At 39.4% G+C, this 24505-nt stretch overlaps 2 protein-coding genes across 4 annotated transcripts; one reads left to right on the top strand and one right to left on the bottom strand.

The window, feature by feature from the left end:
- Positions 1-356: 356 nt before the first annotated feature.
- LOC145659497 (choline transporter-like protein 4) lies at positions 357-11891 on the top strand. The gene is made up of 15 exons (XM_081722287.1): positions 357-390; positions 5234-5303; positions 6178-6290; positions 6550-6672; positions 6835-6934; positions 7237-7329; positions 7533-7635; positions 7914-8173; positions 8329-8423; positions 8510-8613; positions 8881-8954; positions 9213-9283; positions 9399-9493; positions 9726-9810; positions 11875-11891. The coding sequence occupies exons 1-15, from the start codon at positions 357-359 to the stop codon at positions 11889-11891; spliced, it is 1437 nt and encodes a 478-aa protein (XP_081578413.1).
- Positions 10546-23728, bottom strand: fzd6 (frizzled class receptor 6). Of its 3 annotated transcripts, none has more exons than XM_081714296.1 (8): positions 23380-23728; positions 22232-22631; positions 19709-19905; positions 18266-19277; positions 17245-17393; positions 16235-16645; positions 14163-14207; positions 10546-13228 (listed from the first exon to the last, which is right to left on the bottom strand). In XM_081714296.1, the coding sequence occupies exons 2-8, from the start codon at positions 22415-22417 to the stop codon at positions 13081-13083; spliced, it is 2148 nt and encodes a 715-aa protein (XP_081570422.1). In that variant the 5' UTR covers positions 22418-22631; positions 23380-23728; the 3' UTR covers positions 10546-13080. The 3 variants fall into 3 exon arrangements, with proteins under 3 accessions (XP_081570422.1, XP_081570437.1, XP_026863750.2); XM_081714311.1 differs by lacking the exon at positions 23380-23728 and adding an exon at positions 21080-21113 and having other exon boundaries at positions 22232-22371; XM_027007949.3 differs by lacking the exon at positions 14163-14207 and having other exon boundaries at positions 23380-23723.
- Between the last annotated feature and the right edge of the window lie 777 nt (positions 23729-24505).

Here is a 24505-nt window from a genome sequence, read left to right as displayed (position 1 = left end):
CAATACTGAGCATTTGTCTTTTATATTTGATGTTTTTAATGAAGAGTGGTTCAAGTGATTTGGCTAAATATTTGCGGTCATCCCAGATGGAAGCAAACGGGACGGGTACGAAAGTGGCACTGTGTAAGCGTGTGCTGTTCACACATTGGACTTGGAACTGTCCTTGGATTGGCTGTGCTCTGCAGCCACCTCTGGAAGTGTGGGGGCGGAGCTTAGGACGGGGCTCCGGAAGGAAAAATGTTGGACAGGCAGCTGCACCTCTTCTAGCAAGTCATTGGGCTTCATCCTGTACAGGCAGCACAAAGACTGTCAATGAGACACTGACTACTACTTACTGCTGATGGTTGAAAAAGTCGATGGCATACTTCTACCAGGGTAAAGTTACCATAGGTGAGATCTTAAAGCATGTCACAATAATAAGAATGTCTCCTTTGTTGTCATAGGTTTAAAGGCCAAGCACCACCTAATAGACCTCCCTAAAGAGTTCACATTATCTTAGATACTACAAAAAATGCACATGTAAATTAAAACTAAAATAACATGTTCACTGAAGTAAATTGAAGGAAAAACCCAAAAAATGTCGCTCTGGAAATTCCAGAAAGTTGACGAGTGATGTCACTGGTTGTCATCAGACAGTGTGCTAACAGATATGAAGCTGCAATATGCACATTACCAGTAACCAGTGTAACTGGAACCAAGAAACTGGTATATGCTGTTGCAGTAGTCATGCTTGAGACAGTGGACAAGATAGAGAAAACAGTAGTGGTGATAGAAACATCTAAAGGAAGCAATATGAGAAATTGCAAAAATACCAGGGACTGAAAGAAGAGAGAATGTGGAGGGTTAGCATCAAGGTTGTCCCAGTGGTGATAGGGGAACCTGGGGCAGTGACTCCTAAGCTCGAGGAGTAGCTTCAACAGATCTCAAGAATGACATTGTCAATCTCAGTCCACAAGAGTGCAATCCTGGGAGCAGCAAAGCTAAAACTTCCAGACCTCTGGTAGAAGGCCCGATTGGCGAGCATGAAAGGGCCACAGATGTGAGACAGATACACACATGCATACACACAAACACACACTCTCTCTTTGTCTTTCTCTACAAATATACTAGAGCTGAGGAAGTAAAATTTGTGTAGTGCATGTGCCTTATCTTCAGTCAAAGGCTAAAATAACCTCTCATCTGTTGGAATGAAAGAAGAAATTTAAGTTAATTTCAGAAAGCATTACGTTCTTTGTTGTCATGCTTAAAAACAAACCTTTGACAATAATTATATATATATATATATATATATATATATATATATATATATATATATATATATATATATATATATAATTTATTTATTTATATATATATATATATATATATATATATATATATATATATATATATATATGTGTGTGTGTGTGTGTGTGTGTGTGTGTGTGTGTGTGTGTGCGTGTGTGTGATTTGTTTTCCCACTGTACTTTACTGTATTATTTTTACTGTGCTAAGTGTATCAGAAATCAATTTCATTAATTTTTCACAGAAGCAGTATATATAGTAGCTATCTTAATCCACTGTTGTTTCGTTAGCAACATTGTAAAATCATATAAATTTAGCCATCGATATCTTTTATTTTTGTATTCTTCTTCATCAAAGGAATCAAACCCTCAGGCTCTAAAGCTCCGTTACCTTCGCCGCTATTTTCCAAAACTGCTGCAACTTCAGCAGCTGTAAACTTGTTTTACAACATTTTTGGAAATGTATCCGACGTGAAGGGAACGCCGTAATGATTTCATGATTGTTTATTGTTTAGTTTCACACAGATTGACACACAAATTCATCAATAACACACGTAGAAATGGATCAGCTCTGAGTGACAGACGAACAGACGAATCACACGGCGATCGTCCTGTGATTCGACGATGAATGACGGTAAAATGTACTAAAAGTGTTACTCGATTGGGGGCGGGAGAGTCTTCTTTTAAGCGCAGACTGACTGCAGACTTTTATTTATCTCAAATAAACAATCAATCAGGGTCCATGTCCTTCCTGATAAAAATTGGAGTTGGGAGCATTCATTTATTCTGGCATACATTACAGACTTTAAAGTTTTTTTCAGAATTGTCAAAAAATTATTTGTCAGTCGCATAGACGTAGTTTTGGGAGGGGACGGGGTGCGTGTCATTTAGCCTCAGGTTATATCTTGGTGACAAGCCTAAGGTTACATTATTATGTAAAGATTATTTTATTATTTGTTTAGCTTTTTTTAGTACGTTAAAAGCACAGTAACCTTGGACAGTTTAAGCGTATAGGCCTAAATATCCGACGCATGACATAGCAAGCAGAGTGTGAGCATCGCACAGCATGGAAGGCAGGTGCTCGCGACCAAGATGCCTTTGTTGATGAGCTGAGAATGAGAACGTGCTGTGACTTCACACGTCACAATGTGTCCATAACCTGGAATGTGTGCGTCATAAGAACAGAGTATCATATGTAAGAATATTTTTTACTGTAACATTACACATTGCGGACTCTGTGTGATCGAAAGTGCAAGGAGGAAGAGTACGATGGTCAGGAAACCGCATTATAATGGTGAGGTGTTTTTTTTTTGTTTGTTTGTTTGTTTTTTCAGATATATCCATCCATATGCCAAAGATTTTATGAGAAACCCATACGCCATATGCAATGGTTAACAAATAAACATTGTACAAAACTATCATGTACATTTCATGTTAAAATTATAATAGCTCTTACATACTTGCTAGGTCTATTTCATATTAAAAACATTCATGTAGTGTACGATCTGTAACTATGTATCAGATCAAAAGCATATGTGTACAGAAGGTGTCATAAAAATATGTAACTGTATATAAAATGTGTTAGACAAAATATAGAGTACCAGTCAAAAGTTCAGACACACCTGACTGAATGTATGTTTTTCATAGGTTTAAACTCATTATATTCTATGTTCTCAGGGGAACCTTTCCCATATGAGCCTTTTTTCAGGGGACCAGTTAGCAAGAGGTGAGTCCTTAAATCTCTCAATGTTCCTCCCATTTACTCCTTCATATCAGTTGACTTTAGTAAACTATTTAAAGCACACACATCATGGATCACAGAATGTCTGTTATTAGCTCTATACAAGAAATATATGAAGGCCATAGATCTACTAAAACTTATTTGAAAGTCATTTGACTTAGCTAAATAACTTTATTACATAATTGAAATGATACAAGTGTGTAGCAATACTTCTTGTTTTTCTTCAGGAGTTGTACAGACATTATCTGCTGTATGGCTTTTGTGGCTGCCATTGTCAGCTATATGCTTATTGGCATCCTGGGTAAGAAACATTTCCAACTACACTTTCATGGAAAAATGATTATTCTGGGCTTATAAGAAAGGTCTTTTACACATGTATGGCTTGTGAGATATCCTTCTAACAGAGGTTGTAACACAGCTTTGTTGTATGGAGACCCTCGTCATGTCCTGTTGCCCCGGAATTCCACTGGGATGTTCTGTGGATCTGGAGTCAATTTGTAAGTCCCTCACATACTGGATTAGTATTTATGTCTTCACAGGAATACCAAAACAGCACACTCAGTATGTAAGGAACACTGTCAATATTCTCTCAAATGAGTAGAACTAGCATTACAGTGGAGCTGTGCAGGTTCAAATCATGTGGATACATTAAAGAGCAACAGTGCAAGATGGGTTAGATTTTAGGTTAAATATTTTCATGATTGGCAATTCACAGCAACAAGTGGACCCAATCAAATCACACATGTTTAATGATTGCCTCTAAAACAAAGGGTCCAAACTCAGGTCTAGGAGTGTCACAACACTACGGAGTTTATTGTTTACCCCAATCAAACTCACCCTAGAAGAAAGAACATTTAGGGGAGTAATGGTGTGACTACACCACTGAAGCCTGATACACATGCTCAAAAAACTGAATAAAAATTGTTTCTTTAATTGGCTAATATTCATGTGTCAAGCTGCATTTGTTTCCAGCATCCTCTTGTGTTTCAGTGACAAACCAAATGTCCTCTACTTTGACGTTCTGAAGTGTGCCAGAGCAACCACAGAAATGGATGCCACTCTAGAGGGTCTCCAGTGTCCAACCACTCAAGTGAGATTTCCACAAAGATTTCCTGTTGAAATTGTACAGAGGCTGAACACGTTTGAATGTAGCCTATTAGAAATCTGCACATGAGACTCATTTATTACAAAACAGTTTATTATGTAGTATGTGAATGCAAGTTTGTAAGTCTGGGGGCTTGGGTATCTTTTTGTTGCTTGGCTTAGGAGCCTTTTTCTGTATCATGCAATGAACAATGAAGTGTAGATATAAATATGAAAAGCAACACTGTGTTTAGCTGCTCAAATAAGATCTCCTTCACTCTGTGTGTTTGTGCATTGGCTTGCAGGTCTGTGTTAAAAAATGCCCTTCGGAGTTCTGGAAGTTGCCCCCAGAGGCGTATGCCCCAGATGCCCTACCTAAAGACTTCTTTCAGCAGCAGTATTGTGATCCTAGACTTGACCTTGCCCAAACCACAATGGTAAAACCTCACACTGCAAATGAGCAATGTAACCAACTTTATCGCTGGCAAATAAATCCTCACCACCCCCTTGACAGAACAGAATCTGTCATATCAGAAGTCTTTGCAATATGCAACCCTTTGTTCCAAGTAGATGGAATTAATTCATTGGTTAAGCCAATCACACATACATAGGATTCAGTATGTTAATGAGATTTTCACATGCATTTCTACTACAGAGTGTTCAAGACATCCTCAATCAAGAGCTTTGTCCGTATTTCTACACCCCAAGTAAACCAGGTACAGACAGCAGGATTACCTTTACAACTACCTGTCTATTTGTCCATCCTGTTTTGTAACAGTTTGACTATGCTATGCACTAAAACATAACCAAACCACCAGGACTGTGCATTTACCGCCATCATAAGTCAGTAGGTTTCATTTTTAAAGTCATATTATTTTTCTGTTTCTCTGTGTCTCTCTCCCCTCAGCACTAGGGAAATGCCTGCCTAGCTTTGAACTACAGGACGTTCCTCCAGACTTCTCTCTCCCTGGATTCGCTTCCGTAGATGAAACAGTCAAGCACATAAAGAGTGCTATGGAGTAATCCTTCACACACACTCACACACACATATGCATGGATGGTTGGTGTTGATCTATAAGCTGCTTTTGCTGACCAGTATTTTTTGCTTGCAGCTCTCTTGTTTCAGGATTCAACTTTAAGTCAGTGGGGTTACGGATTTTTGAGGATTTTGCTACATCATGGTATTGGATATTAATGTAAGTTAGTTTTATACAAGATTGTATTACACCCAGACATTGTATAGTGTGTGTGTGTGTGTGTGTGTGTCTCTGTGTGTGTGTGTGTGTGTGTGTGTGTGTGTGTGTGTGTGTGTGTGTGTGTGTGTGTGTGTCTCTGTGTGTGTGTGTGTGTGTGTGTGTGTGTGTGTGTGTGTGTGTGTGTGTGTGTATATATATATATATATACAGAAAGATTTCAGTTGATTTTCCTTCATCAATCTGCATAGAATACAATACTATATGCAATACAATACTACATATAATACTGGCCAGCGAGATCTAGGGAGACTGTTTGTGGTTTCAAACTTCTTCTATTGGAGAATGATGGAAGCTACTGTGATCTTGGGCAGTTTCCAAGCTGCAGAATATTTCTTGTAACCTTCCCCTGATCTGTGTCTTGACACAATTCTTGACACAATTCTCTGAACTTCATGACTTGGCTTTCACTCAGACACTATGAACTGTGAGTCCATAAACAGACAGATTTCTGCCTTCCCTGATTATGTTCAGTCAATTCAGTGAAGCACAGGTGAACCCTAATGAAGTTTAAAAAAAATTACAGGGACCATTGATAGAAGTAGGATTCAACAGAGCTCAATAAAAAGTGTCTTAACAACAGACCTCAATATGTATGTTAATGCAGTATTTCAGACTTTTATTTTAAATAAATGTACAAAACATTATAAAAACCAATGTTTGTTTTCTTGTTGAGGAGTATTTTATCTAGATTGATGAGGAAAAATAGTTAAATCAATTTTAAGATGAGTAATACACAACAAATTTGAAACTTTCTGTATGCATTTTAAGTAAATATTTCTCTCTCTCTCTCTCTCTCTCTCTCTCTCTCTCTCAGAGGTCTGGTGGTTGCTATGGTTGTTAGCCTCATGTTCCTCCTGCTTATGAGATATCTGATGTTCGTGCTACTGTTGGCTCTCATCGTGGGAGTGCTCGTAGCTGCAGCGTATGGTAAGCCTGTACAATACATGTTTTAACATACCTGCCATTAGCGACCAGCTCACTGGGTAATAATTAAGCCCTTCATGAATGGTCTCCTGCTGCACTGAAACAAGGAAAATACCAAATTACTGTGGATGGTTCTATGACTGGCACTGATTTGCTGCCCTATAGTGTATGAACTCTGCATGGGACCCTTAATTTTAAAGACAAATTGCAGGGGGTTAGATTAGTGAATGAGGATGTAAGCTGTCTACTCTGTCTTTCTCAGGTATCTACTACTGTTACCGGGAATATAACCACTACAGACACTCCAAACTCACCCTCGGTGACATTACTTATAATTCAGAATTCTCTGTCTACCTTCAAGTGAAAGAGACGTGGCTGTTCTTCTGTAAGGGCTATCAGATTTTCTCACAAGACATGTATTGACAGTATATAAAGTAGAAACAAACATGTTGTAAAGAAAGGAATTTTTCTAAGAATGGACGCATGGCTTTGGTTTATACTGTTGCTGTATGTGAATGATTTTTGTGTGTTTGTGTTTATGTGGCAGTGGTGAGCCTGTGTCTTTTGGAATTCGTAATTTTACTCTTCCTGACACATCGGGGGAGGAGAATATCTGTTGCATTGGCACTGATCAAAGAGTCCAACAGGTAGAGCTTTTTAGGCCTTCAGACACATAGGCGGTAGTAAATATATCCATTGCCAGCATTTCTTTAAACAAATGTCAGCCATCTGCTATGTCCTTCTTGTTTTTGTTGTTGTTGCTGTTGTTTATAAACAGAAAATCACCTTGGATACAAGAAACCCATTAACATTTTTCTTCAAATCAGTGCAGTCTCGGCATTCCTACATTATTACTCATATAAAGCCACTTCGCGGGGGCAGCCTGTATAAAGGCTCTCTTGTGCTCTTAAGGCTACATGAGGCCTTTTGTGCTCTGTGCTGTGTGTAGGGCGGTGAGTTGTGTGACGACCACACTGGCTTACCCCTTGGTGACGTTCCTGCTGGTGGTGATAAGCATGGCCTACTGGGGAATCACTAGCCTGTATCCTCTGCCACTTCCTCTTCTCACCTACCTTCACTTCCTGCTAACAAAGCAAGGCAGTAACTGTATATCTGTCCTCGCCACTGAATTAGTGCTGTAGCTTGGATTGTATTGGTAGTTTGTTGTTGAAAATGTGCTTGTGTCAGTATTTTGTGTGTAGAGTGTGTGTGTTAGGCTGTGTCCTTGACCATTACTGCCCTCAGGTATTTGGCCACATCAGGTGCTCCTGTATACCATGTCGCTGCTCTCAACTCCTCCATAGCCAACTGTAGTTCTATGACAGGCTCAGAGATTTGCATTCCCAAGGTCAGTCGCCTACACACACCCACACACTATAAACCCAAACTGTAATATTGTTCCCTTTCAAATATATAGTATAACATTCACATTTTGCTATTTGCAGCTTCATACAGACATAATATGGTGAATGTATATGATATTCATATGATATTCATACTTCACAATGACTTATTTTAGATGCATTCAGATTACTGACATGTTCCAATAGCCTGGTAATGATTCATTTCACATCTCTTTCCTTTTATTTATACTGTTGTTGTTGTCTTCTTCTTGTTTCTTTTCAGGAATTCAGTGCTTCTCTCCATCCTGATTGTCCATCTGTGCGCTGTGTGTTTTTTAAATACGATGACACGGACTTGTTCTCAAGGATCGCACCCTACCTGCAGATCTATAATTTGCTGGCTTTCCTCTGGTGCGTGAACTTCATCATCGCCCTGGGCCAGTGTACACTAGCCGGTACCTTCGCATCCTTCTACTGGGCCTTCAGTAAACCAGCAGACATTCCCCCGTACCCTCTCTTACAAGCCTTCATCCGGACACTAGGGTACATAGCACTCGTGTTTCATCCCTGCTCCGCTCCGATTGCTTTGATATCAGCCACACCCGAAAGTACATTCCCTTGGTTTGGTGACTACTAACCTAGTACAGAGTCCTAACTGCTCCCCACCTCTAAAGTCTACTAAACTGCTTTTTTTCAAGGTGTCATGTCGGCTCTTTAGCATTGGGTGCTGTCATCCTTACCATATTCCAGGTCCCTCGGATGTTACTGGAATATCTTGACCATAGGTTCAGAGGTAACAATATATATAAAACCTTCATGACCTTAGTCCTGCTTTCTCCTGTCTGTAACTGTAATGTGACACAATTGTCTACTCCACAGACTGCCGGAATTTCTGTTGTCAGTTTGTGATGATGTCCCTCAAATGCTGCTTTTGGTTCCTGGATAAATTCCTCAAGTTCTTCCACAGAAACACCTATATCATGGTGTGTCTCATATCCAGCTGCACACAAAAAAATGATCGATGCTGAAATAACTGTTTTTATGTGTCTTCAGTGATCGGTTGTCTAGCGTTAGTATGAGTATTAGATAAAAACTAAATGAAAAACTGTATGGTGTATATTAGTATGATATGGTTTTTTTTTCACTTTGTGGTAATAGCATCAAAGTATGTAATTGTGTCCATATGACTAGTGAAATTTACTGAGTGTACAATCTGACTCAACATGCTGTTTGTGGTTGATAATATACAGATTGCTATACATGGAAACAATTTCCATGTGTCTGGCAAGAATGCTTATATGCTCTTGAGGAGAAATATTAACCGGTAAGTCCTCAGACAGAGGAGATGTTTCGTACATATTATTGAACGTATGGGGTTGTGTGTGAATGTGAATGATTTAATGTTGCTGTTGTGGAACAAATTACTTCCATTTCCTTGTTTTGAAGGCAAAAATATTAACTGGAGGAATTTATCAGTACATACTCATGTGAAAATAATTTGTATACATATTTTTAATATGAGTACCAATTGTTCTAGCTCAAGTTTAGCACGATGTCCTTGACCATGTCCCTCTGTCCACAGGGTGGTGGTGTTGGACTGTGTTACAGACACACTGCTGTTTTCCGGCAAGGTGCTGGTGGTCGGATTAGTGGGTGAGAAATACAGTGTGAAGTCATGTGTATGTTACCCATACTACACTTCATCACATTTAAAAGGTACAACACACTTTAAAAGGTAACTCTGGGGGTTTTCTACATTCCCTGTAAGGTCTGCTGGCTTTCTTCTTCTTCTCTGGGAGAATCAGGCTGCCAGATGACAATTTCCAGATTCAGCTGCTGCATTACTACTGGTTGCCCGTTATCGTATGTATTGCCTCCACTGTCGGATAACCTCAGAACAAACTCAAGTGCTGACACTTGCTTCTGTGTGAGATCAAAACATCAGCATATTCAGTACACTGTATAAATGGGTTTAATGACAGCAACTGTAAAGTCACTTTATAAATAACCAGGATTTACACATTTATTCTGTAGAGCAGTGCCTGTTATAGTACTGACGGCCCAGCGTATATATCTACTACTGCTGTTTTTTTAGACGGTGATGGCAGGAGCTTACTTGATCGCTCAGGGCTTCTTCAGTGTGTACAGCATGTGTGTGGACACCCTTTTTCTCTGCTTCTGTAAGCCACACACACACTCACACACACACACACACACACACACACACACACACACACACACACACACACATACACTCATTCCACCAGTTCATGACACTGGGCACACAGTTGAAAGCTTGCATGGTCCAGTCCCTTTACTTCAGAGAGAGTAGAATTATAAAAAACATTATTAGCTCACATTTCAGTCTTAAGCTACTATATATTCCAATCAACAGGACTACATTGTTTTCACTTCCACTGTAATGTTTTTGTCTCCTCTAGTGGAGGATCTGGAGCGTAATGAGGGCACCATGCTGAGACCATACTACATGTCCGGGTCTCTGTGGCGAATCCTCAATAAGTCCTAAAGAGCCTTAAAAAAGACAGCTTTCGACCACATCCTTTTCCAAACTTTTCATAAATAAACCAAACAAGCATTTATGTTAGTATTTTTTTCTTTGTTACAGTAAAACTGCTCAGCATTCTGATCGCTGCTATAATGTTCAGAAGACAGCTGACGGGGCCTCTTTCAGGACTGATTTGGTTTTGACCAAACAGCAGACACACACTGGATGTTCTGGCAAACACTGAGTAGGAGTAAGCTTGTGCCTAAATGTGGGGTATATGAGAAGTTTTAGTTCTTTGCTAACTCCTGATTATGCATAAAAGATCACATTCCATGGTATGCTACGATATTATTTTTTTATTTCTGAGTATAATAGAGAGTATACAAACTAGTAAGAATGACTGAGCTAATTGCAAATTTTCTTACTTTATTAACTGAATACTATTTTATATATGAAATATGTGAACGTTTACAACATATAGAATACATTTATGATGTGATACAACAGTTGATAAAAAAACAATAAGAATATAAAATCCCAGAAATCTATTTTCCTTTCTTTTTTCACACGTATGAAGTCATAAGCTCATCCACATGGCCCGTTATGACCAATACATGCACCATTCTGAACAGGCTTAGAGTAATTTTGATTTTCACACAATGCAATTTTTACAGAAGACAATGCCTTGAAAAAATGTCCAGTTCAAATGGTTTATACAGACTGGTTCTCAGCACTAAAAATGTACAGTACATCATTCATTACTTTCACTTTAAACCAATATATTTCATTTCTGGTTGGATTTTCTCTCATAAGGATTAATACCAATCAATTAAGACAGGTTTTCAATTAAAGACAAAGGTATAGTTGCCAGTAATAACTGGAACTTTAGAAGGGATCTAGCTCATTTGTATCACTGTAAAATATTTAACACAGATTTAGGACAGCTGGTGGTGTGCATCTAATTGTTAACATATACACTAGTACATCCACTAAAGCCTACCATAATGATATCAACACCAAATGCAACAAAGTAATTTTGTTTCCAATGCTGAAAATGTTAAATGAGAGTGAAACCAACAGAAAAATAGTTTTTGGCCTAGGCCAAACAAACGAGACATTACAATGGGCATGCCCCCCTTTAAAAGATTCACAGTAGTAATGTAAATATATGTATAATTTATTAATGTAACATAAAACAGCAATGAGAAAAATGCAAAAATACTATGGTGAAGGACATTGTGACAAAACACCTTGTGAATGACTATATTACAATCCTGTTTGGACAAGTTTGATCCTCAGTCTCTACCAGTGGTTAATTGTATCTTCTTATTAAAAAAAAGGAACCTTGTGGTCTGTAATGGATGGTCATTATATATATATAAAACAATTACAATGCTGCAAAAAAACAAACAAATTGACAGCAATATCAATGGCTATTTTATATGACAATAAGGTAGAAACTGAATTATAAGAACAAAGCCATATATTCATCTGTTTTGAAAGAATTAAAATAGTTAATATCACTGTGGCTAGTTATACTGTGCACTAAGATATAGTTATCTTCAGCTTGTGAATTGTATTTACAACTTGGATATGGATGTGAACTTTAATTTCCAGCATGTAACACAATTTTAAAATTTTACCCAGCATAAAAGTGTTTCCCCACTGATCAGTTCACCTAAAATGAACAGAATCCAAAATAGAGAGCCACATTTAAGAACCTTGATGTAAATTTCAGATGTAAACAAGGTGTAGCACTAAATAACAAGAGCCGCTTGGTTGTTCCCTTGAACCACTGAAACTGAATTGGGGAATGCTAGGGCTCTGTTCCAGTGTGAAGACCTTTCCAGTGATACTTCATCAATATTTACAAGAAAAAATGTGCTAAAATGTGCTACCTAACCAACTATTGTGCTTTTCTAGATTCTCCATTTACTATCTGGATCACACCACACCTCATTTCAACATCTCTTCACCAGACGTACACACAGAGGTATTATGCAGAGGTCAGTGAAAGGAACTGGGTTTTGGATTTCTCTGGCCATAACTGACACCAAAACAAAATTAAATACAGATTATGGACAACATACATAAAATGCCACAGTACACAGTATGATTTTGGTCCCACAGTAACTGCCATTGGTCACTGATGTTCAAAATATCAGTGAAAATCAAAGCAGTGTATATTTGGCAACACTGTAAAGCATTTGAGTAGGACTTTGTGTAGAGTTGCTCTCTACATTATTTTTTTTCTTTCAATGAAACATGTCTAACTGAAACATGTAAAAAAAAAAATAATAATAATAAAAAAATCTAAACGTATGAAAGAATCAGGGCAGTTAGTGTTGAATTTGCTGTGTCCAAATATGTTAGTTTGGCTACAAGGGACTTCACATGAGGTTCAATTAGATGATACCACACACTTCAGGATATAGAAATTACTATATTTTGTAATATATTAATTATATTTCCTGATATTTTCCCAAATTAATCATTGTCATTTCTCTGTGTAACATGTCAAAGGCCTGCGCAGATTTCCATTACATGTTTGAAGCTAAAACATTTTTAAATTACTTAACTACCACACCAATAAGTTACTTGGCATGCTCAGAAGAGAATAGCATGTGCTCAGTTACCAAGCATCTTAAGCAAACAGTATACAAGATTTCTGGTGCTAATACATACTGACAGTATGTGACAGCAGGTAAGAGGCACATTTTGGCACTTCAGATTTGGCATTCTAATTTTTTTGCTTGTCCACTGGATTTTTAGATAATGAATATGTCAGGCACTTGTTGGGTCTGGACAGTACTGAGCATTTGTCTTTTATATTTGATGTTTTTAATGAAGAGTGGTTCAAGTGATTTGGCTAAATATTTGCAGTCATCCCAGACGGAAGCAAACGGGACAGGTACGAAAGTGGCACTGTGTAAGCGTGTGCTGTTCACACATTGGACTTGGAACTGTCCTTGGATTGGCTGTGCTCTGCAGCCACCTCTGGAAGTGTGGGAGCGGAGCTTAGGACGGGGCTCCGGAAGGAAGAATGTTGGACAGGCAGCTGCACCTCTTCTAGCAAGTCACTGGGCTTCACCCTGTACAGGCAGCACAAAGACTGTCAATGAGACACTGGCTACGACTTACTGCTGATGTCTGAAAAAGTCGATGGCAGACTTCTACCAGGGTAAAGTTACCATAGGCGAGATCTTAAAGCATGTCACAATAATAAGAATGTCTCCTTTGTTGTCATAGGTTTAAAGGCCAAGCACCACCTAATAGACCTCCCTGAAGAGTTCACATTATCTTAGCTACTGCAAAAACAGTATATCTGAATTAAAATGAAATTCAAGTAAATTTATGTCATATGTGAATTAAAACAGCGAAGTCAAGTAAATTGGCGGAAACACCCGATGACGTTCCGTAAATTCCAGAAAGTTTCCAAGTGATGTAACTGGTTGACAACAGCGAACAATGTCATGATCAAATACCATTATAACTGACTTAGACTGTGAATTTTCCAGTGCTGATCCTTCAAATCCTGAAGATATTTTTAAATTTGATGAAGATTTGCAGTGACAATGGGGGTGACTGTATCAGAACAGTGAAATTCAACCATTAAGACTTGAGCCAGAAATAGAAGAAGCTGCACCAGAGAGCAACAGACAACCTGACCCATTAGTCAGAATTGGGAATTCCTACTAGTAAAAGCCTTTTATATTAGCCATTATACTGAAAACAGATCCTAAAAGTAAAATGTATTACTACAAGGAATCTTGTCTATTAAAATGATTTATAGCAGGGGTGTTTGATTAGCTGGTTAGCTAGCTATTTCTCATTTTACTAGCTTGTCATGTGTCTAAGTGGCATTAATTAGTTAACGCTAGCAGTGCTCCCATTGGCTAATATCCAATGTCTTAGCTAAGCTAGCTAATGCATTTGCTTTAGTGGTCTAATATGTGTTTTTGGTAGGTTAATCATATGTCTCTAGGTTATATATGTCAAGCATTAAAATGTATGCATTATAATTACCTTCTCTTCTGTGTGGCTGACTTCTGCGTATTTCTAGTGCTAAATCTGTACATTAAAAAACCTGAAATAAGTTAACCACTCAAGTTTTTGGAAAGATGCTGGAACATTATGAGAAATGTAGCTAGTTCGCTAAATAATGAACATTAGAAACCTTTTTATGACAGTAGCTTTTAATGACAGTAGCTAAGGCTAGCTAGCTAATTGCAAATATTCAGTTATCGTTATTGTTGTAAAACCAATCTATGTTAAATTCACATTCACAAGATAATCTATAAATCTCCATAATACAACTATGTGGAGTACTTTTAGCCTATTATGGTTTCAGCCACAAAGCTTAGCAAGTCGGTCAGTTTTTGCACTACAGATAACGGAGTAAGCGTCCGGCCCTTTCCAATGTGCCCTTTTAAAGCTGAATTTTGTCAATTTTGGGGATACAACACACCTTTTTATCATTTTGTATCATTTACTGCATCAACTTCTTATGATAAGCGGTTTTAACAGTTACTTATCTGAACAGATTTGCATTAAAAATATCTGTGATTAATTTACAACTAGACATACTGCTAATTCAAGATATCTCTAAATACAGTTTGAGTTGACATAATGCTAATTCAAGATATCGCTAATTACTTTGAGTAGACATAATGCTAATTCAAGATATTGTTATTTACAGTTTGAGTAGACATAATGCTAATTCAAGATATTGTTAATTACAGTTTGAGGAGACATAATGCTAATTCAAGATATCGCTAATTAGTTTGAGTAGACATAATGCTAATTCAAGATATCTAAATACAGTTTGAGTAGACATAATGCTAATTCAAGATATCTCTAAATACAGTTTGAGTAGACATAATGCTAATTCAAGATATTGTTAATTACAGTTTGAGGAGACATAATGCTAATTCAAGATATCGCTAAATACAGTTTGAGTAGACATAATGCTAATTTAAGATATCGCTAAATACAGTTTGAGTAGACATAATGCTAATTCAAGATATTGCTAATTAGTTTGAGTAGACATAATGCTAATTCAAGACATCTCTAATTACAGTTTGAGTAGACATAATGCTAATTCAAGATATTGTTAATTACAGTTTGAGGAGACATAATGCTAATTCAAGATATCGCTAAATACAGTTTGAGTAGACATAATGCTAATTCAAGATATCGCTAAATACAGTTTGAGTAGACATAATGCTAATTCAAGACATCTCTTATTACAGTTTGAGTAGACATAATGCTAATTCAAGATATCGCTAATTAGTTTGAGTAGACATAATGCTAATTCAAGACATCTCTAATTACAGTTTGAGTAGACATAATGCTAATTCAAGACATCACTAATTAGTTTGAGTAGACATAATGCTAATTCAAGATATTGTTAATTACAGTTTGAGGAGACATAATGCTAATTCAAGATATCGCTAATTACAGTTCGAGTCGACATAATGCTAATTCAAGACATCTCTAATTACAGTTTTACTAGAATGAATGATGTCACATTTGCCGTTGATTTGTACAGGAGATTCAAAATATCTGAAATTCATTATTCATATATGCAATATAAATTTAAGATAGCCAAAATGATATTACCACTAATTGTAAAGCAAATCATAGGTATGTCCACTTTGTTTCTGACTAGTTATAAATCTAATTCAAGATTCAAAAAATGTCTTCATGAATTAAGATATCTTAAATTGTATTAGGGAGAGTCAAACAAAACCCATTATATGTTAAAACCGCTTTCCATACTAGAGTTGTTGTTCACCATCTACATCACACGGTTGACATTTATGATAGATTCCAAAGACAGCGGGTGAGGCAAAACAACAATTTTTAAGCTGTATTCCAATTTTTAAACCCAATTTTTAAAAAAGAAAATTAAAAATTTGAACGATGGATAAAAAACCATCGATAGTCACAATTTAGAAACTCAAATTTTCCTGTTTTTATGTTTCTGACACTCATATTAGCTGATTAAAAGGGATTTGACCTGAGATTTTTAAACTGGGCTGCACATATAAACCTGCAGTGTAACACTGAGTGTTTTAGCCAGCAGTTGAGCTTACCTGCCCTCAGGGACTCTGCGGAGGCTCTCTGTTCTGCTGCTCACTCTGCTGGAGCTGCCAGCCTTGCTGCGTCTCTCTGCCTGCAGTGCTGCGCTCCTTTCCCTGCTTCCCCGGCTAGATGCCCTCCCTGAGCCATTGCCTTGATCTGTCTGCTCCCGTGCGGATGCCTCGGATGAACCCCGCAGCTCTGGCTCCGTGCTGTGGGTGGTTGCGTGGTGGTTGCCCGTGCCGATGAGGATGGGGGAGGTAATGGCTGATGGAGCGCCGGTGTTGGTGCCCATAGACTTGGAGATGACTTTGAGCTTGTGCGAGCCGGGCTTGTGGTGCTTCTTCTTGTGCTGCACATGGCTGTTGTGCTTTAGGAAGAACTCGCAGGACTCCTGCAGGACACGTCGACTCTCGCTGATAGGACTGAGAGTGGGAGAGAGAGCATTCTCATTGTGTAATTGTAGTGCTTTAGTGCTTTTCAGTGGACTTAAATCATTAGCTGGTATATGAACAGATGTCACAAAGACCAACATAAAAACATTCATATCTAGTGTATTTCTATCTGCTATTTAGTTCTGGTTTGGTTAATGCCAAAATCTCAGATTTAAGGTAACAGAACAGCTGGGCAGTCACTCCCGTTTACAGAGAGAAGAGCAGATTAATCTAATGTCTGGACTAAAATCTGACCGGGTGAATAATGTTCAAGTTTAAAAGTTGTAATATATTACCAAGGGCACCTGAGTTAGAAGGGCATGAAAACAGCCCTGGAACACTGAGAAGCAATGTAGAAGATCTCTTCAATGCTTACTCCTGCAGATATGCCTCTCTGCCTTTACCTTACAACCAGTTGTAATGACATTGTTGCCAATCAGTTGAATTCATAGGTTATTGATTAGATAAACTTGGACAGAGTTTAGATTCAGAGCTCAGGGCACAGGACTTAGGGCATTAGAGATTTCAGATCAGATGGTGATTCTTCATAGAACTTTACAGTCTTCAACCACTATGTTTAACAGGCTCACTCTTTCTTGCGTGTCCTGTTGAAGAAGTAGGCCCACTCTGAGCAGGTTTTCTTGCTGCTGACCCAGAAAACAGCCGAGATGCCCACTACCAGCGTCATCAGGTATTTAACCAGGAACAGAGACAGGTCTGGCCGAGCAGCAACCGTTCTCTGGAACCCCAACAACCAAAACAACAATCAAGTCAAATTGTATTCAAGAAGAAGACACGGGGTTTCTTATTAATGTACTGAACTGTGTTGTAACTGTGTTAGTAGTGCCAGTTTCATGTTACTGGGAATTCTGCACCAGCACATCACTAAGAGTGATGCGTTTGCATGTACGTAAAGAGTTTTCTATGTCTCTATATACATACGCACTCATACACACACACATACACACACACTGTGTGTGTTGACTGTAAAGCATCCTTGAACATTACAATATTTTGTTGTTGTTTATCTAGTTTCCTCTCTACACTTGTAAAATTCAGTGTGACACAATAACTGATGTATATATATATCATGTATATCATGTGCATCAAGTTAAGTGTGCTCACACCTGTGTTATGACATTAATGTCACCTTAACTAGTGGCAAAAAACACAGCGACAAATAATAAAAACAAACAAGTAAACAAACCATTCTAGCAGGCCAAAATGGCTCATAGACAACAGCACTGTATTTGCATCTAAACTTATTCCAGTGCAATTGCTGGTTTACACGGACTGCTTATGCCCATTTTATTTTCAATATTTTGGAGTACTGACCCTGAATCTGACACTGTTTGAGGTTACATGTGTGCATTATTTATTTATGACAAATGCAGATCTAATTTTTCCATTGTTCATCTCAAAGTGTTCAAGGTTGGATGCATTTCACTGTCACTGGTGTGTTGGTGTACCCCCCCCTAGAGTGTTTGGAGCCCACCAATAGGACATACAGGAGCACCTCAAAACCACTGCTGCTTGGATTTACAGAGGAAAGCGTTTGTGTTTGGCTCATAGGGAAATATGACAGTGAACAGGGGTGAGGCCGGCTCTTACTCTGTAGGAGCAGGGGATGCTGTACTGCTGACAGTGCTCGTTGACCCAGGTGTTCTCCCAGGTGCTGCGCTGTGCTTGCTCATACAGGTAGCAGGCCAGCAGCGTGAGCAGGGGCAGCAGGTAGAGGCCGCTGAACATGCCGATGCGGATCATGAACTTCTTCAGCTTCTCCTGGTTGCGCTCGTCGTGCTGGATCACCTGCCGCACGTGGTTCAGTGAGACGATGCCGGCCAGCAGGAGTGAGAGGCCAGCCAGCACTCCCAGGGCCTGCGGGGCCAGCACGAACCAACGGAGGGCAGCCAGATCGTACAGGCCCACGAAGCACACGCCGCTGATGCTGTCACCCTCCACCTTGTTGAGGGCCAGCAGCATGACGGTGAGGCTCCCCGGGAGGCCCCAGGCTGCCGCGTGGAACCACACCGCTTTCTTCTCGATGGCCTCGCAGCTCCATTTGGGCCCCGCAGCCAGGAACCAAGTGATGGTGAGGATGACCCACCACACCATGCCAGCGGTAGAGAAGAAGTAGAGCATCATGAAGAGCAGAGTGCAGCCTTTGCTCTGGCTGCCCTGCACCACAGTTGCAACGGCACCTGGCTGGGTGGGCTTGCTGCACGCCGCCTCGTTGCCCAGCAGGAAGCCAACAAAGTAGATGAGGGACACAATGCTGTAGCAGACGGCATAGAAGATGATGGGCCGCTCCGGGTAGCGGAAGCGCTTGACGTCGATGAGGAAAGTGAGGAAGGTGAAGAGCGTGGCACACAGGCAGACGGCAGAAGAGATGCCAATGAAGGTCTTGGCAAACTCAATTTCTTGCAATTTGAAGTACATATTGTCGCACGGGGGCGCACAATCCTGGGCACCCAGGAAGGAGGAGCCCTGACCAGGGCGGGTCTTCAGCTGCAGGGGACACCAGAAGCCCAGATCCCTGCTAGCTGATGGGGAAGCTTTAGGTGTGGTCATGTCCTTTACAGGTGGGCCAGGAGATCCATTTACAGAGTCACAGGGCTCCAACCTATTACAATAAGAAGAAAAACTAAACCAAATAGATTGGGTAAGCTAAACTTGAGTATTTCATGGCTGAAAAGAAAAACCAGACTAATAAAATTTGGAAGTACATCTTTCACACTACTAAGCAAAACTCTATAAATAGGCACCCATAAAGGAAAACTCATCTTTTTTAATACCCAGTTAGAAAGAGACCATAATGATACTGCTCAGTCATTAAGACACCGAATTATACTCAACGAACACCCTTCTTTACCAAGAATTCATAAACTGTTGTTATGACATGTTAATAACTTTCTATATATACTTGGTTATGCACTAGGTGGCCTTATGTAACCTCAGAGTATTCAGAGACTCAGTGAAAAGAGTGCTGGTCTACAGGAAGAAGTTGGCTCCGCTGACCAGCACATGCGTGCGCACATCCGTGTGGCTGATCACCTGTGACACTGGAGCTCTGGTGGCCAGCTGATGTCAAAGGTGCGCATGTCGCTGTCACAGTCTGCGAGGATGCGCTCACACTGCCCCCTGCAGGGCCGGAGCACATGTGTCTGCTCGGTGCACTGTGGGACAAAGGCCTGGCACAGGAATAGGTACACATCTGGAGAACAGCGCAAGGTAGCCAGTGGCATGAATTGCTGCAAAACAAAAGAGGTTACACTTCAGATCTGGCACCATGGAAACAGGGTAAGAGCTGAGCCTCAGGCATCACACATGAGCTTTTAAAGCACACAAGCAAGAAAAGCTGAAAAAAACAAAACAAAAAAAAAAAACACCCAAGTTACCACATCTGCCCCTTAAAAAGAGACAAAAAGAAAATCTCGTCTGCTTTCAAAGGCGGACACAGACTGCATTGTCAAGAGCCGCGGCTTGGAACTGCAATCTTTCATGATTTAATTTCTCTTTAAATGCTCCAGGGAAAATCAGAACATGATTTATTCACAGCTCCTGTTTAACTAACTGCCTAAAGACTTTTAGAATCTCTATGACGAACACTTCGTTCTATCATACGACTATATAATAAAAACTACAAACTATATTTCCTGCCTCAGCTATGTTTTTGTCTTCCTGGTAACTTTGCTGTATTTCAGTTATTAATGCTGATGAACATGCTGTCATAACTGTAGCATGAAAGCGAAAACAAATGTGTTGTTGGCCTTTTAGCAGGAGCCTTTGCTCCTATGTACCTGCAAGACGAACATTTAAAAGTGACAAAATCAACTGCTGTGCCCAAATTTGTGTGGTGTATTGACACAGAATGTCCCAGTCTCCTGAGACCCTGACTGAACTGATATTTGTGAACTGGGTCTCAAGTCGGTAGGTGAGTGTGAGCTAGATTGTGGCACTTTAATGCATGTCATTGTTATCAGTTATAGTGCAGGAACTGCATGTTAATAGACTATTTACCAGGGGTTTCACTGAGAGGAGCATACTTTGATCAGGAAAGGGGTGGAGTTAACTTCCTGTTCTTTAATCATGCTATTAAAAGTAACCCTGAAGAGCAGTGTTAGTCACAGCAGGACGCTGCACTCTTTCCTCGGTCAATAAACTTAATCTTGCCCAGTCCGAACCCCGCATCTCAGCGGATATTCACACCCAGGCAAAGTAAGCAAATCATCCAAAAAAAGCTGAAAATGTTTTGTACCAGAAAAAAATGCAAGCCCATTATATACTTGTACCCACACCCTTGCAAACAAATGATCCAAAATGCTGAAATATCCTAAATCTGTTCCAGAAAATAAATGCCAGCCTCATTATATAGCAGTGTATTCATGTGTCTGCTGTTCTATCTTTTTCTGCTGTGACACGTACCTTTGCTGTTGCCACGCCGACGCTGACACCCCCCCTACACACACACACACACACACACACACACACACACACACACACACACACACACACACACACATACACACACACATACACACACACATACACACACACATACACACACACACACAGCTGGTCTGCATGTTTTTTTCTCTCCCTTTTTCCTTCCTTCCTCTGCTGTGGTGAGTTTTAAATCAAAGGCCTGAACACTAAAGTGACGAGTGCCATTCCCCAGTGACCAGAACTGCTTTGGCTCCCATTATTCGATACAGTAACAAAAGGAGTCAGCTGATCTTTCAGCACTCCCTGCTCACAAAGCCTGTGTGAAACTCAATCTGTCAGACATGGTCGAGAAAGTTCCTCTGCTGGGCAGAAACACTACACCTCTCTACAGAAGAGACTACAGAGAATACTCAGTACTGCATAGTTTATCTACACCTCTCTACAGAAGAGACTACAGAGAATACTCAGTACTGCATAGTTTATCTACACCTCTCTACAGAAGAGACTACAGAGAATACTCAGTACTGCATAGTTTATCTACACCTCTCTACAGAAGAGACTACAGAGAATACTCAGTACTGCATAGTTTATCTACACCTCTCTACAGAAGAGACTACAGAGAATACTCAGTACTGCATAGTTTATCTACACCTCTCTACAGAAGAGACTACAGAGAATACTCAGTACTGCATAGTTTATCTACACCTCTCTACAGAAGAGACTACAGAGAATACTCAGTACTGCATAGTTTATCTACACCTCTCTACAGAAAAGACTACAAAGAATACTCAGTACTGCATTTTATCTAAAGTTTCAATGAATTCTTCAAGTATGCAGTGCATGTTCACAACATAATCCACTCACACAAAGCTGTGCAAACAACTCTCATAGGCTGCTTTTTTTTTTTACATTATTTTTACATCATATTTGCATTACATAAATGGGTCTAAATAAGTCTAGTAAAGCAAAGCATGATTTTTAAGTTGCAATTTTAGAGTGAAGGCAAGTGCATTGGTGAAGGTGTCATAATTTTGGAATCATTACCAGTTTCATTGACAGTCTCACCTTTTCATTTTATCATTAAAATATCAATCAGAACTGTTGAAACGGCCCCACTGACGCCATACGTACCTGCATCTTATTGGCAGCGATGTCCTGGTCGTAGTGCTCAAGCATGTTTGGGAAGAACGTCATGTTGTAGGGCATGCCCTGGCACCACTGAACACGCACTGGCTCACAGGTGAAAAGGCTGTGAGCCAAGCACAAGTCAGCCAGCCCCATATACACCCCTAACCTCAGCCATACACGGTGTAGCATGGTGCTAGCTACTCCACCGCAGTCTGTTAACAGGAAAGCATCCGAGGGGAGGATGTTGCTTGGGGTTTGGATAATATGGCAGGTTCTATTCCTCCGGACACCACGATGTCATGGGCCAGGATCATGTCCGTGGACAAAAGCAGCCAGTCGGCATAGGGATCACACTTCTGATTGTTGCAACTGGTCACAGCGTAGTCTGAAACGTGGATCTAACCTGTCACACAAATTGTATTCTTTTTTTTTCTTTTTTTTTAAAGACAGTATAGTTGTAATATAGGTCTACTTTCATGGATATACCGCGCTTGAAATAATGTTCGACGACGATAAAACAGCTCGGCTTCAAGTGTTAGACAAATGTGTATCCTTTGTGTTTGGCCGACTGGGATAACGCAGATGCTTCAGATTACTTGCTTGGCGAGTTTTTCTCTCTTTGAAAACTTTCAATTGAGCGCAGTTTGATCAATAATTTCTGCAGCTAGACTGTTCTACGTAAAGTTGCAAATATTAAATAATTTAATAAAGACTTATATTCCCCCCAGGGTGTGACAGTTCTATCATATTTTATTATATAGCTTAGCAAAGGACTTGCTCGTACACACATGCTGTAGTGAACAGTTGGAATGTCGGGCAGTTTGATTTCAGTTCATGCCTTGACGTTGGCTGTCTGAAAGCCAGACACATATATAACTTTTTAACACGAGTTAGACACGAAAAATAGGGAGGAACACATCAATCCAAGTTAACTAGTTAACAGGTTAACTAACTGCATATTGGTTAAGAATTTTTCATTTTCTAATAGTCACGTTTGATTCCAGTTAGCGAAAAACGTTTTCTTTGTCCCGCACGGCAACTTTGAAGTTTTAAAGGTTTTTAAAAAGGCATATTTATGGACGAAAGTATTCTTAAATTAACCGTAGTAAAACTAGTTTTCAGGTCAGTCGTAAGAAACACGTCTTACCTACCTACACAGCTTGCAAATGTAGATTGGTGTCGATATTCCTTCGTTATCTGTTCATTTTGTATCGTTCTGTACGCTACTGTATCATACTTGAGTAAATTCCTCTGTACTGTGCATTCTTTAGTTTAAAAATAATCTTCTTCAAAGACCCGTAGCACTGCTAGGGCCTTGCCAAAAGTCGGTTCGTACGAGTCTGTAGTTACGGGCTTCCTGAGGAAAATCAAGGGGTGCGTTCGAGTTACGTAAATTTTGTCCAGATTTTATGATCTACATATCATACACAGCAAGGATATCGAGACAGTAATGATTCGAAGATCAGCGAAGCTACGCAGATTTGCGTAAATAACACAGGATGTCAACTGGAACATGCGCAGAAAGTGCACGTTAACAAAGCGAACGTCAGGTAACGATCAACCAAGCAACATCGTAGCCTGTATTTTAGTAGTCCAAACACTACAAAGTTGTTCCAGGTTCTGTTAACACTGCGATAATATGTAGCCATGTCAAGTTCTAAAATATCTAATACGAGAGAAAAATACAGAATACAACAGCGTAAAAAAATTCTAACAGAAGACTGGATGTTTTTAAAAATGGCCCCTAGAGGGTAGAGTAGGTTACAGCAATAGTTTGGGATAATGAAATTTGAAATAAGCCTAAGTAATAGCAGATAATTATAGTTATCCTGTATGCCATGCTTATAGCTTTTTTGTTTAACAACGGTAATGTGCAGTCTGCATATTTCAGTTCGTAGGCTACAAAAAAAGCTGGATTCCGTACTATTGCCATTGAAATGTTATAAAAGGCCATTGCAAGTAGGCTAAGGGAATATTAATTTACTGATAGCAAATACGGCGTTTAAGTAGGGCTTTATATTATTGCAATATTTGCAAGCACATAACGAACTTTTAGGCTACAAAACTAAATAATCTACATTTAAATGAACATCATATTGCAGTCGCGCTTCTCCAGAGTGACACGTAGAAAGTACTTCGTAGTCTATGCAAAACATATCTTCGTGTTAGCATTAGTGTCAAGAATACTATTAGTCTTTAGCCCTGGCTAAAGTGATAAAGAATACAATAAATATTTTGGTTGATTTTTTTCATCCTTGTAAGGTCTAGGATGGTTCT

This window comes from Electrophorus electricus, chromosome 1 (assembly GCF_041902795.1).
Source record: "Electrophorus electricus isolate QZ-2024a chromosome 1, ASM4190279v1, whole genome shotgun sequence".
Taxonomy (NCBI): Eukaryota; Metazoa; Chordata; class Actinopteri; order Gymnotiformes; family Gymnotidae; genus Electrophorus; species Electrophorus electricus.
This window is presented reverse-complemented; position numbering and strand designations above follow the sequence as displayed.